Source organism: Panthera leo, chromosome D1, assembly GCF_018350215.1.
Source record: "Panthera leo isolate Ple1 chromosome D1, P.leo_Ple1_pat1.1, whole genome shotgun sequence".
Classification (NCBI taxonomy): domain Eukaryota; kingdom Metazoa; phylum Chordata; class Mammalia; order Carnivora; family Felidae; genus Panthera; species Panthera leo.
In genome coordinates, this window is record NC_056688.1 from 112,781,053 (window position 1) to 112,792,630 (window position 11,578).

An 11,578-nucleotide genomic window follows, 5' to 3' on the forward strand; every position below is an offset into this window, starting at 1 on the left:
GCTTTATCGGGAGCCCAGCGGGTGTGTCCAGCAGAGTGCACGGCGCAGACGCGGGCCTGGGTGGCGTGGGGTCGGGGCCGTGACCGTCCTCAGTGAAGCAGGAAGCGGAGTCACCGGCTGAGCGACGACGCACAGCAGGCGTTGGGTGTTTGAGGGGAGCTGGTGACGAGCGGGACGGGTCGGGGACGAGGCGGGCGGCCCGGCACCGGGGACGCCCTGAGGCGGGGTCGTGCTGCTGCGCACGCACGTGTGTGGGGCAGGGAGCCAGGCGAGCCCGGCAGGGAGAGGGGGGCAGGGGAGCCGAGAAGCGCCAAGGGGAGGCGGAGGCGGCGGGAGCCGGCTGCCGTCCCTGTCCCGCGATCCGCTGGCAGACGGGACTCCGCATCGGGCGGACCCGGGGCTGCGGTCGACTGCAGCCGGAGGATGGAGGAAACCAGGCCCAGGCTTCCAGAATCCTCTCCCAGTGGACCCCCCCCCCACCGACCCCCGGCAACACGCGTGACGGCACGTGGGCAGCACCCACCGCCAGCGAAGCTTGTCAGAGACCCCGCGCCCAGCGTTGGCCCTGGGGGCCGGTCACACGGCCACCCCGTGCCTGGCGCGGACCAAGCCTCGGCTCCCGGAAGGAGGGCAGTGCTCAGCATAAAGCGGTGTTTGAACCAGGAATTTGGAAACCGCGGCCACGGTTTCCAGTAGGGAATGGCGGGAGCACCCCAGATCCCTGGTGCCGGCCGAGCACCCGCCCCACAAGCAGGCCTTTCCGAGACGGCTGTGCTCACGCGCGTCTGCGCAGAGCCTGACGGACAGGAGGCTCTGAGGTCTGGGGGCGCCGTCACCGACAGCAGGAGGCTGGGGCCGGGTCGGGGCCGTGAATGGCCAGGGGCAGGTCAGAGGTCAGTGATGAGCGCGGAGGAGGGCTGGAGGAGCCGCCAGAGGCGGTCAGAGAGGGCGGCCCGTCCTGGAGGGGCCGGTGAGTCCAGAAGGCTCCACAAGGGGGCGTGCCCGGGCCCCTCCCCCGCGTCTGTAGGTCCCCGCTTCCCCGGGTGGGGGTCTCGCCACCACCTGCCACGGCCAGAGTAGGCTGGCGGGAAGCCGTGTGACTGCAAACCTCCTTCTGCTGCGGGAGGTGAGGCGGCTGGTCCCCGTTCCCCCGTGGCCGGTCTCTGCGTGGGGTCTAGTCGGGGAGTGCGCTGGGGGGCACGCAGGTTGTAGGGACTTTTCCTTTCCCTAAACGAGGTGGGACGACCCTGCAGGGTTTTTCAACCGGTGCAGCGGGTCCGCGGTCCGCTTCCTCCCACCCATGCAGGTCACGCCTGGCAGGGCGGCCTGGCGGGGTGGGGCTGGGGGACGGCGAGCGGGCTTGGCCCCTGGTTGTCTTGCCATCAGGGGGAGAACCGACGGGCTTTGCTGGTGGACCGGGTCAGGTGCGGTGCCCAGGCCGACCCAGCAGCCGAAGGGATGGGCGTGTGTGTGCTCAGATGTCCAGGTGCAGAACCGGGTGGGGAGGTCGAGGCCCAGCGTCGGGAATGCGGCTTTGTGGACAGCCGTGTGGAGGTGTGTGCTGGACAGTTACACGGGATTCTGGAGAAACCCAGGGGTGAAGCACACCCCTGCCCCGGGGAGTGTACAGATGGCGAAATGCCATCAAAGCTACAAGACCAGCTGCGCCACCGTGGGACTGAATGTTGACAGAGGAGGAGTGGGTCCGGGGTCCCCCAGGTTCCGATGCGAGGGGGCTGCAGATCAGGGGGTCCCACCCAAGAGGAGGAGCCAGCTGGCGGGAGAGGAAGGGGCACCCAGAGCCAGGCAGAGAGGCCATTCAGGGGCTGATGGGGTTGTTGACCAGGCGTGGGGGGCCCGGGGGCCGGCTGCAGGGCCGGGGCGGCTTCAGGAGGGACCCGGGCCGGAACCTGGCAGTGAAGGCTCGAGAGGGAGCGGCGGGCAGTGGACGTGGCCCCGAGGGTTTCGGTTTGCGGGGCACGGGGACGTGGGCCAAGAGAGGGCGGGAAGGTGGGGGACTTTGGGCTTTGCTTACGCTCATGGGAGCAGAAGGGGTCGGCTGCTGGAGTTGACGAAAGTGCCGGGGGCCTGGCTGTCCCGGCCCTGGAGGCATCAGCCCTGGGCTGCCCTGGGGTCCTCGGTTAACCTTCGTGATCTGCTGAAGACGCGTCTCCAGAGCCTGTCACGCGGGGGTTGGGGCTTCGGCATGTGGATCTGGGGGCACACGGACGTTCGGTCCGCGGCAGTGACTTCCCCAGAAAAGTTGTCACTTGAGCTCAACCGGTGTGCGCGCTCAGGCTGGAGCTCAGGCGGAAGCCTGTCTCGTGTTTAACGCGTAAACGTGGCCCTCCCGCCCCCAGGGTGCCCTCCTCCCTTCTGGACTTCGATGCCAAGAGAGAGACGAGGCCGGAGCCTTGCTGGGTGGGTCTCCTGGCCGCCCCGGGCACCGCACCTCCGGACCCTCCCCGACTCTGAGCTGCTGACAGCTCCCGAGGCAGTGGGGGAGGCACACAGTAAGAGGGACCCCTGGGGTGCGGGGAAGGGAGCCCCGCCCAGGGCAGCACCAGGGACTTAACGGTCCCTCTCTGGTGCCCTGGGGGCCTCACACCCGAGGCCTCGCTCCTTGGTAGGAGTCAGGAGAAGCTGAACAGCAGGAGAAGGTCACTTGTGTGGGTGGAAGCTGGAAGGGCCAAGTGCTCCTGGGACTGGGGAGGACGGACAGGGGGAGGACGGGCAGGACCAGGGGGAGGACAGACAGGACCAGGGGGAGGATGGCAGGACCAGGGGGAGGATGGGCAGGACCAGGGGGAGGACGGACAGGACCAGGGGGAGGATGGCAGGACCAGGGGGAGGACGGGCAGGACCAGGGGGAGGCCGGCAGGACCAGAGGGAGGACGGGCAGGACCAGCGGGAGGACGGCAGGACCAGGGGGAGGACGGCAGGACCAGGGGGAGGCCGGCAGGACCAGGGGGAGGACGGGCAGGACCAGGGGGAGGCCGGCAGGACCAGGGGGAGGACGGACAGGACCAGAGGGAGGCCGGCAGGACCAGGGGGAGGACGGACAGGACTAGGGGGAGGATGGCAGGACCAGGGGGAGGACGGGCAGGACCAGGGGGAGGACGGACAGGACCAGGGGGAGGATGGCAGGACCAGGGGGAGGATGGCAGGACCAGGGGGAGGACGGGCAGGACCAGGGGGAGGACGGGCAGGACCAGGGGGAGGCCGGCAGGACCAGGGGGAGGACGGCAGGACCAGGGGGAGGACGGACAGGACCAGAGGGAGGCCGGCAGGACCAGGGGGAGGACGGACAGGACCAGGGGGAGGATGGCAGGACCAGGGGGAGGACGGGCAGGACCAGGGGGAGGACGGACAGGACCAGGGGGAGGATGGCAGGACCAGGGGGAGGACGGGCAGGACCAGGGGGAGGCCGGCAGGACCAGGGGGAGGATGGCAGGACCAGGGGGAGGACGGGCAGGACCAGGGGGAGGCCGGCAGGACCAGAGGGAGGACGGGCAGGACCAGGGGGAAGCCGGCAGGACCAGGGGGAGGCCGGGCAGGACCAGGGGGAGGACGGCAGGACCAGGGGGAGGATGGCAGGACCAGGGGGAGGATGGACAGGACCAGGGGGAGGCCGGCAGGACCAGGGGGAGGACGGGCAGGACCAGGGGGAGGATGGACAGGACCAGGGGGAAGACGGCAGGACCAGGGGGAGGCCGGCAGGACCAGGGGGAGGACGGACAGGGGGAAGACGGCAGGACCAGGGGGAGGACGGCAGGACCAGGGGGAGGCTGGCAGGACCAGGGGGAGGACAGACAGGACCAGGGGGAAGACAGCAGGACCAGGGGGAGGACAGACAGGACTAGGGGGAGGACGGATGGGGGGGGGAGGCTGTCCTTGTGCCGGTGTTGAGCATGTGCTTGGGAGCATTGACGTGTGTGCCTGGCGACACCGGCAGGGGCGGGACCCTCAGAGGCCACCACCAGGAGGTTCAGGTGCGAGGGGCAGGGTGAGGAATGGCCTTGGGGGGGGGGGGGGGTGGGCCTGGGGAGCCAGCGGAAACCTGCCACCGTCCAGAGGGCAGGCGAGAGAACACGGTGGAGGGAGGGTGTCCCGCGGCCGCCGTGACAGCGGACTCTCGATGACAGCGTCCAGAACAGGCCTCGGGTTGTGGGGAGGGCTGGTTCCCCCTGGAGGCTGGCGGGAGAATCCGTTCCCTGCTGTCTCCAGCTCCTGGAGGCGCCCAGCTGCTTGGCTGCCCCCCCCACCCCCCGCAAAGCCAGCGGGCAGCCTCCCTGCGTCTTTCCCCCTCTGCTCGCGGCCCCCCTGACTCTGGCCCCTGCCTCCCTCCTACACCACTCAGCACGTCCGTGACTTCGTTCAGGGCCCACCTGGTAATCCAGGTCAAAACCTCCCCGCGAGGGGCGCCGGGGGGCCCCTTCGGTTAAGCATCCGACCCTGGATCTCAGCTCAGATCAGGGTCTCCCGCTTTGTGGGATCGAGCCCCGCGTCAGGCCCTGTGATGGCACAGAGCGGGGCCCAGTTGGGATCCCTCTGTCCCTGTCTCTCTCTCTCTCTCTCGGCTCCTCCCTCCTCACATGCACTCGCTCGCTCGCCCTCTCTCGAAAACACCAGCACAGTCTCGCCTCAGGGGCCTCAACTCCATTGTGCGAAGTCCTTTTTGCCCACAGGTCACACGTTCTCGGGTTCTGGGTATAGGACGGGGTGACTGGGGGCCGTCTTCCGCCCGCCGCAGGGGTATCTGGGAGGGGTGCTGACAGGTGTGGAGGGGGCCCTCCCTCCTAAGGACCTCACCCCTCGGTCCCACGTCCCGCCGGCCCCGGCCCCGCCCTCCAGACGCGCCGCTCCCGGCTGGATGCTGGCCATTCCCGAATCGGTCTCCTGGCGCCGACGCCTTCCCGGGCGGCTCGAGTGCCTCCCCCGGTCGCCTGCCGCCTCCGCCCTTTGTGGACCGACCGCTGCAGCAGGCCACCCTCCTCCGAGACCCTCCAGCCCGCCGAGCTCTGGCTCCGGGCGTGTTTGCCCAGGACCGGACCCCAGGCGGGACGCGCAGCGCCTCGGCTCAGCCGCGCGGACGCCGTGTGCTCTGTCCCCGCAGCCTCCTCGGCTACCTGACCAAGTACGACTGCTCCAGCGCGGACATCAACCCCATAGGCGGCATCAGCAAGACGGACCTCAGGGCCTTCGTCCACTTCTGCCTCGAGCACTTCCAGCTCCCCGCCCTGCAGGGGTGAGTGCCACCCTGCAGACGGGCCCTCCGCGCCCGGCACAGCCCCCTCCCACGCCTCCCTGCTGCCTGACCACAACAGCCCTGCCCTCAGCGGGCACCTGGGGTCCCGCGGCCAGGCCGGCGCCTTCGGGCGGGGGCTCCCCCAGACCCCCTGGCCGTGGGGCGGCGTCTGGAGACCATTCTGGGGATCCCGGCGGCTAGATGCTCCCGGGCACCCTGCGGCGCCCAGGCCAGCCCCACAAGAAAGCATGACCCGTCCCCACGTGCAGGGCGCTCAGCAGAGCCGCCCCGTGTGGGGGCTCCCGCCGTCCGCCCCCGCCCCGGGGCGTGGAGCCCCCCGGCATCCACAGCCCTCTCCCCGGGCAAGCCCAGCACCGGGGACGGCGGTGCGGGGTTTTCCCACGGGGCTCACGGGTGCCCAGGCGGCCGTCGGGCCTGACGTCTGTATGTCTTGGCCGCAGCATCCTGGCAGCACCGGCCACCGCAGAGCTGGAGCCCCTGGCCGACGGACGGGTGTCCCAGACGGACGAGGTAGTGGCAGTGGTGGCTCGGTCACCACGCTCCCTCCCCGTGTCCCCGCTTCCTCGAGTCTCCCGGGTGCCTCTGCTGCTTCCTTTGTGCCACGGGGACCCCTCTCCCATCTCCAGGCTCCTGGCCGGGGAGCCCCGCGCCCGCTGCCGGTCCTTTGACGTTCGTTTCACTCGGGCTCCTTGAGGCCGACACCTGGGACGGGGGGTGAGAGGGGCAGGTCCCTTGCGGGTGGCGGGGGCGCCACCTCGAAAGAAGCACTCCGGACCCCTCTGTCCGGGCCGGCCCGCGAGCCGTCGGGGCTGGTCGGGGCCGCGCTCTTCCTCCTGTCGCTGCCGGCTCCTTCGTCACGAAGATCGACTTTGCCTCTTCTTCCGAGAGTTTGTGGTTTCAGCTCTCGTATTCAAGTCTGCGACCCGGCAGACTTCGCCGCGTGTGGTGCGGAGGGGACCCGGCTGCAGCCTCGTGCGTGCGGACGGACGGACGTCTCTCCCACCGACTGTCCGGTGCCCGTGGCGTGGAGAGGTGCTTCCGGGCTCCGTTGTGCCGTGAGCGCCCGTCCCTGTCCCGGTGCCACCCGGCGTTGCAGTGAGCTGTGACACGGGGAAGCGTGAGTCCCCCGACGCCGCTCCTCTTTTTCGGCGTGATTCTGGCTCTTCTGGGCCCTTTGAGTTTCTGTATGAACTTGGAGTCATTTTCTGCCACGCCCGCGGCTTGGCTTCTGTGGCAGTTGTGTTGAATCCGTAGCTGCCTTTGGTGGCCGTTGGCTCCGTGACCACATTAGGCCTTCTGAGGCTCGAACGGGGGTGTCCTGTTTGCCCAGGGCGTCCGTGTCCGTCAGCGACATTTTGTTGTTCTCAGAGTGTAAGCGTAAGTGGGCCTGGGGGCCCAGTCGGTTCAGCGTCCGACTTCGGCTCAGGTCACGATCTCGCGGTCCGTGGGTTCGAGCCCCGCGTCGGGCTCTGTGCTGACGGCTCGGAGCCTGGAGCCTGCTTCCGATTCTGTGTCTCCCTCTCTCTCTGCCCCTCCCCCGCTCACGCTCTGTCTCTCTCAAAAACAAACATTAAAAAATTTATTTCCAGGTATTTTATTTTCCTCATTCTATCGTAAATGGAATTGTTTTCCTAATTTGATCATTGGGTGGCTCATTGCCAGTGTACGGGAATGACTTTCCGCACTGCCTTTCTGTCTCAGTCTCACTGGTCTCCCCTCCAGTCCGTACGTCCCCTCTGTCCGCGTGCTCGAGGCTTGGCGTGTGCCTCCTCCCGCGTGTTGTCAGAAGGCGGAAGGTTAGGTCACTGATTTGAGATCCTTCTCTCTCTCTCTCTCTCTTTCTTTCTTTCTTTCTTTAAAAATGTTTATTTTGAGAGAGAGAGCAGGGGAGGAGCAGAGGGGGGGGAGAGAGAGAATCCCAGGCAGGCTCCGAGCTGTCAACACAGAGTCCGACCGGTGTGGGGCTCGATCCCACAAACCGTGAGATCATGACCTGAGCCGAGATCGAGTGGGACACTTAACCAACTGAGCCCCCAGGCGCCCCGAGATCGTTTTCCTTCTGAATGCAGGTGTTTACGACCATAAACTCCTCCCTCACTGCTGCCCTTCTGTGTTGTGTAAGTCCAGCCACATCGTTTTCTTTCATCCCCAAGTATTTCCTAGTTTTCCTCATGATTTCTTCTCTCGCCCCCTGTTTACTCCAGAGTGTGTGGTTTAATTCCCGCCTATTTGTGAGTTTCCAAAGTTTCTTTCTGTCACCGAATGTGCAATTCTCTTCCTTTCCGGTTGGAGAGCATACTTTGGGCGATTCAGTGTTTTAAAATTCATCGAGGCCAGTTTTCCGGCCTGGCGTTTGGTCTGTCCTGGAGAACGTTCCATGTGCCTCGAGGAGAACGTGTGCTCTGTGGTTGTTGGGCGGAATGTTCCGGAGATGTCTTTTAGGTCTAGTTGGTTTCCAGCGTTCAAGTTATCATCTCCCTGGTGGTTTCTTTGTCTAGTTTTGTACGTTATGGAAAGTGAGGAATTAAAGTCGCCAATGATCACGGTTGAATTTAAGGAATTAAAATGTCATTGCCGGCAAATATTCATGTCCCGCCAAAGAGAGGTAAAAGAAGTCCACAGCAAAGACCCGCTAAGCACTGGGACTTGGTGGTGAACCGGCGGGACGTGGCCATTTGTGTGAGTCCCTGGGACAGACAAGCGGGAAGTAACCATGATGGCCCCCGGTGGTCCCAGTGCTGCCGTCGACCCCGGTGACCCGATGGTGGCGGTGTCCCTCGGAAGGGGTCAGGACAGGCTTCCCCAAGGAGGTGACGTCGGAGCTGAGGCCCGAGGGAAGGCCAGGGTGGGCAGTGGGGAGCAGGAGGGAGGGCCTGGTCCTGGGTCCTGCAGGCCCCGGTCGGAGGGGAGGCTGTCCCTCTGTGCCACGAAATGCCAGCGTCAGGGGACCTGAGAAGTGCTGGCTTGTGTGAGCCTCGGTGTGGGGCTGGCTCTCGTGGGGCGCCCTGGGGCCTGGGGGGGGTCGGCCTCACCCCCCAGGGCCGCCGTAACCACATGCCGCGGGCGGACGGCTTACACAGAGGCACCACGTCGGTGTCGGCAGAGCCGTGCTCCCCCCGAGGCTCTGGGGGACGGTCCGGCCTCTCGGTCCCGCTTCCGGGGCTTCCCGGGTCGTGTCACGTCGCCCCAGCCTCCGCCTTCATCCTCACACAGCTTCTCCTCCGCGAGCGTTGTTCCAACCCCATGTCCGGGGCCATCTCGCCTCGGCCTCCTTCGCTTAGCTGCATCCACACAGACCTATTTCCCCAAATACACACCCAGTGTGCCGCCCCCGGGGCCTAGAACGCGCACAGGTCTCCAGCCGGGGCCGCTCTCCTGTCCCTCCCAGCCCCCAAAACCCGGTCTGGATCTTTTCTTCCGAAGGCCCGCTGTGTCGCTGGCGGTGAGGGGGAGCGAGCCCCCGCGTCCGCCCCTGGCCTTTGGGGCCACGTCCCTCCCCCCGGGCGTCCGGTGCCGCGGGCCCAGCGGTGCTCTCCCCTTCCTCCGCAGGAAGACATGGGCATGACGTACGCGGACCTGTCCGTCTACGGCAGACTCCGGAAGGTCGCCAAGACCGGGCCCTATGGCATGTTCTGCAAGCTCGTCAGCCTGTGGAAAGACGTGTGTTCCCCGCGGCAGGTACACCGTGGGCACGTCCCACGGAGCGAAGCCGGCAGGACGGTCCCCGCGCAGGGACCGTTTGGCGGGAGTGAGTCAGCGCAGCGTGGCCTCCAGGGGTAGCCCTCTGGCAACCCCCAGTTTTCTCTTACCCTGATCAGGGCCCGACACCCCTGCCCGCTGTCCCGCCCGCGGTCAGGCCCGTCAGGGCTCATGCGGTGGTTCCCACGGAACCGCCTGGAAGCCTCGTGCGGTGTATCTTCCCGGGCCCCTGCCGGGGTCTCCTGACCCCGCGTCCGGGGGCGCTGGAGTCGGGAGCCGACACGTTACAGCTCAGCCACCCGTGCTCGTCCACTGCCCCCAGGGGCGGGGTGGGGGGGGGGGTCCCGTGGAGCCATCAGCTTGCGCCTTGCGGCGTGACGCGGCTGAGGGCCCCGGGCCTTCGCAGCCTTGCGAGCTCGAGGGTCCGCGTGTTCCTTGCCTACCAGGTGGCTGACAAGGTGAGGTGGTTTTTCTGCAAGTACTCCACGAACAGGCACAAAATGACCACGCTCACGCCCGCGTACCACGCGGAAAGCTACAGCCCCGACGACAACAGGTTCGACCTGCGGCCGTTTCTCTACAACACCAGCTGGCCCTGGCAGTTCCGGTGCATAGAGGCCCAGGTGCGTCGGGCGACGAAGGGGCTTCTCCGCGAGCCACAGCTGCGGGGGGGGAACGCCGGCTCGCTGCCGCTTTACGTTCGCGGCCGCGCTTTTTGCGGCCCTGGCGTCCGCAAAGCGCAGGTACGTTTCGGGTCGGCGGGCGCTGTGCCTGGTGCTGCGTCCCTCGCGTGAGTAGCCGTGGGCACCTGGGGCCAGTCGCCGCCCCTCGCGGACGACTCAAGGGTCCAGATGGTTTCACGCCTTCTGAAACCACTCTGCCCTTCCTTTCTGTCTCTGGTTAATTGATGGAGCGAGGAAGGATTAGTAAAACCAAGTGTAAAAGCAAGCGTGGGCCCTTCCCGCCTTCTCCTCTCCAAGGCCAAGCACGGGAGCAGGGCCAAGGGCACTTCGGGCACAGGTAGTAATGGCCCGAGGGAGGGGCAGGCGGCCAACAGGGAGCCCTCGGACGCACAGAACACGATGTGGTGATGATACGGTGTTGAGCCAGAGAACGCGGCGGGCTGGGAGGACACGCTGTGTACCGGGTGGCCGAGGCAGGCGCCCCTGCAGATGACGTATCTGGAGGGTGGACCCTGGGTCACACTGCACGTACGGGCCGCGGGCGAGGGGTCACCCCAGGGACAGCGGGCCTTGGCTGCAGACATTTCTGCTTGTCGTGCCTGGGGTGGGTTCTGTGCCACTGGCATCTAGCGGGCAGAGTGCAGGGACGCTGCCGGCATCCTGCCCGGGACAGCCCAGCCTCCAGACAAGGAATTGGGGGAGGCGGGGCTTGGCTCCCCCGGGGGCACTCAGTGGTGGGGTCCCCCAGATCAGGAATGGGGTTTGGAGGCCGTGCAGCCAAGTAACGGGCCAACGTAGACCCCTCCGAGGACGCGTGTGGGCAGATGCAATTCTCCATGGTGTCCTCGTCTGGCAGGGACCCCCGCGATGCGCTGAGGCGCGTCCTGCCAGACTTGCCCAGTGCACGTGCTCTGCACCCTTCCCACGTCTTTGCACACCGTGGGGACTGCCTCGCAGCTGCTCGTCCAGTCCCGCGACGGCCCCCCTAGCTGGGTGTGAACCGGCGTGTTCCACAGCGTGGTTGTTAGCGTCCAGCCGTGGACGTGCGCGTGGCTTCTCCATCTAGGTGCTGCGGCTCGAGAGCAGAGGCTGTCAGGACCTGGATGGCGTGGACTGACGCCCCCCCCCCCCCCGAGTCTTCCACCTCGCCGGTGACGGTGCACCCAGAGCGGTGTGCCAGCGTCTCCCTCCACGGCTCGAGGGGGCGGGATCTTGCTCTGGTTCCTTAAAAAAGACTCAAATAAAGAGCGTGTGATTTCTGGGACCTGAGTCCGTTACCTTGTGGGGTGAGGGTCCTGTCCTGGGCCCCCCTCAGTTCCACAGCCTCCCTGGTGCCGAGCGAAGCCCGGCTGGGAGGGGCCCCACACCACCCGGGAGGGGGCAGAGGCAGCTTGGGGTCTGTGCTGGTCTGCCCCTGCCCAAAGCCTTACCCGGGAAAAGAAACTCGTTAGCAAGGAAAGGAATTTTTCGGTTAACGTGCAGAGCAGTGCAGGGCTTGGGGCGGCTTCAGGTCTGGCTGGATCCAGGGTGTGCACGTGTCCTTAGAACTTGGTTCTCTCCTCCCCGCTGCCCCGCTCGGCTCCTCTCTGCCTCCGCGGGCTTCCTTCATGCCGCACATCAGGGTGCTTTGGCCCCAGCCTCACAAGCTCCCATGTTTGATTCCAGCAGGAAATTTGCTCGGTTGGGTCAGGTGCCCATCCCTGAACCAGTTAGTTAAAGCACCAGGGTCCCCCCCACCAGAGGACCAGGAGGTGTTACAGAAGCAGGAAGAATGAATGGAGACTCCCAAACAGCACACACCCCTCCCGTACCTCCCCCTCCTGGGCTCCGATGGCTGTGTCCTCACCTCCTTCTAAGGGGACCTTTCCTGGGCTGCTGCCACGGGCTCTGGGCCCACGAAGCCTGTGGGTGGGCCTTCCCCTCACCT

The 11,578-nt window shown here is 66.6% G+C and overlaps 1 protein-coding gene across 1 annotated transcript in view; it reads left to right on the forward strand.

Moving 5' to 3' along the window:
- Window positions 1–10,915, forward strand: part of NADSYN1 (NAD synthetase 1) — a 36,745-nt gene extending 25,830 nt beyond the window's left edge. Inside the window, exons 17-21 of the mRNA XM_042905257.1 lie at window positions 5,117–5,248; window positions 5,710–5,779; window positions 8,819–8,947; window positions 9,415–9,591; window positions 10,718–10,915. Of these exons, the coding sequence (XP_042761191.1) occupies window positions 5,117–5,248; window positions 5,710–5,779; window positions 8,819–8,947; window positions 9,415–9,591; window positions 10,718–10,768 (559 nt within the window). The 3' untranslated portion in view covers window positions 10,769–10,915. The remainder of the gene's footprint in view (window positions 1–5,116; window positions 5,249–5,709; window positions 5,780–8,818; window positions 8,948–9,414; window positions 9,592–10,717) is intronic.
- Window positions 10,916–11,578: the final 663 nt, after the last annotated feature.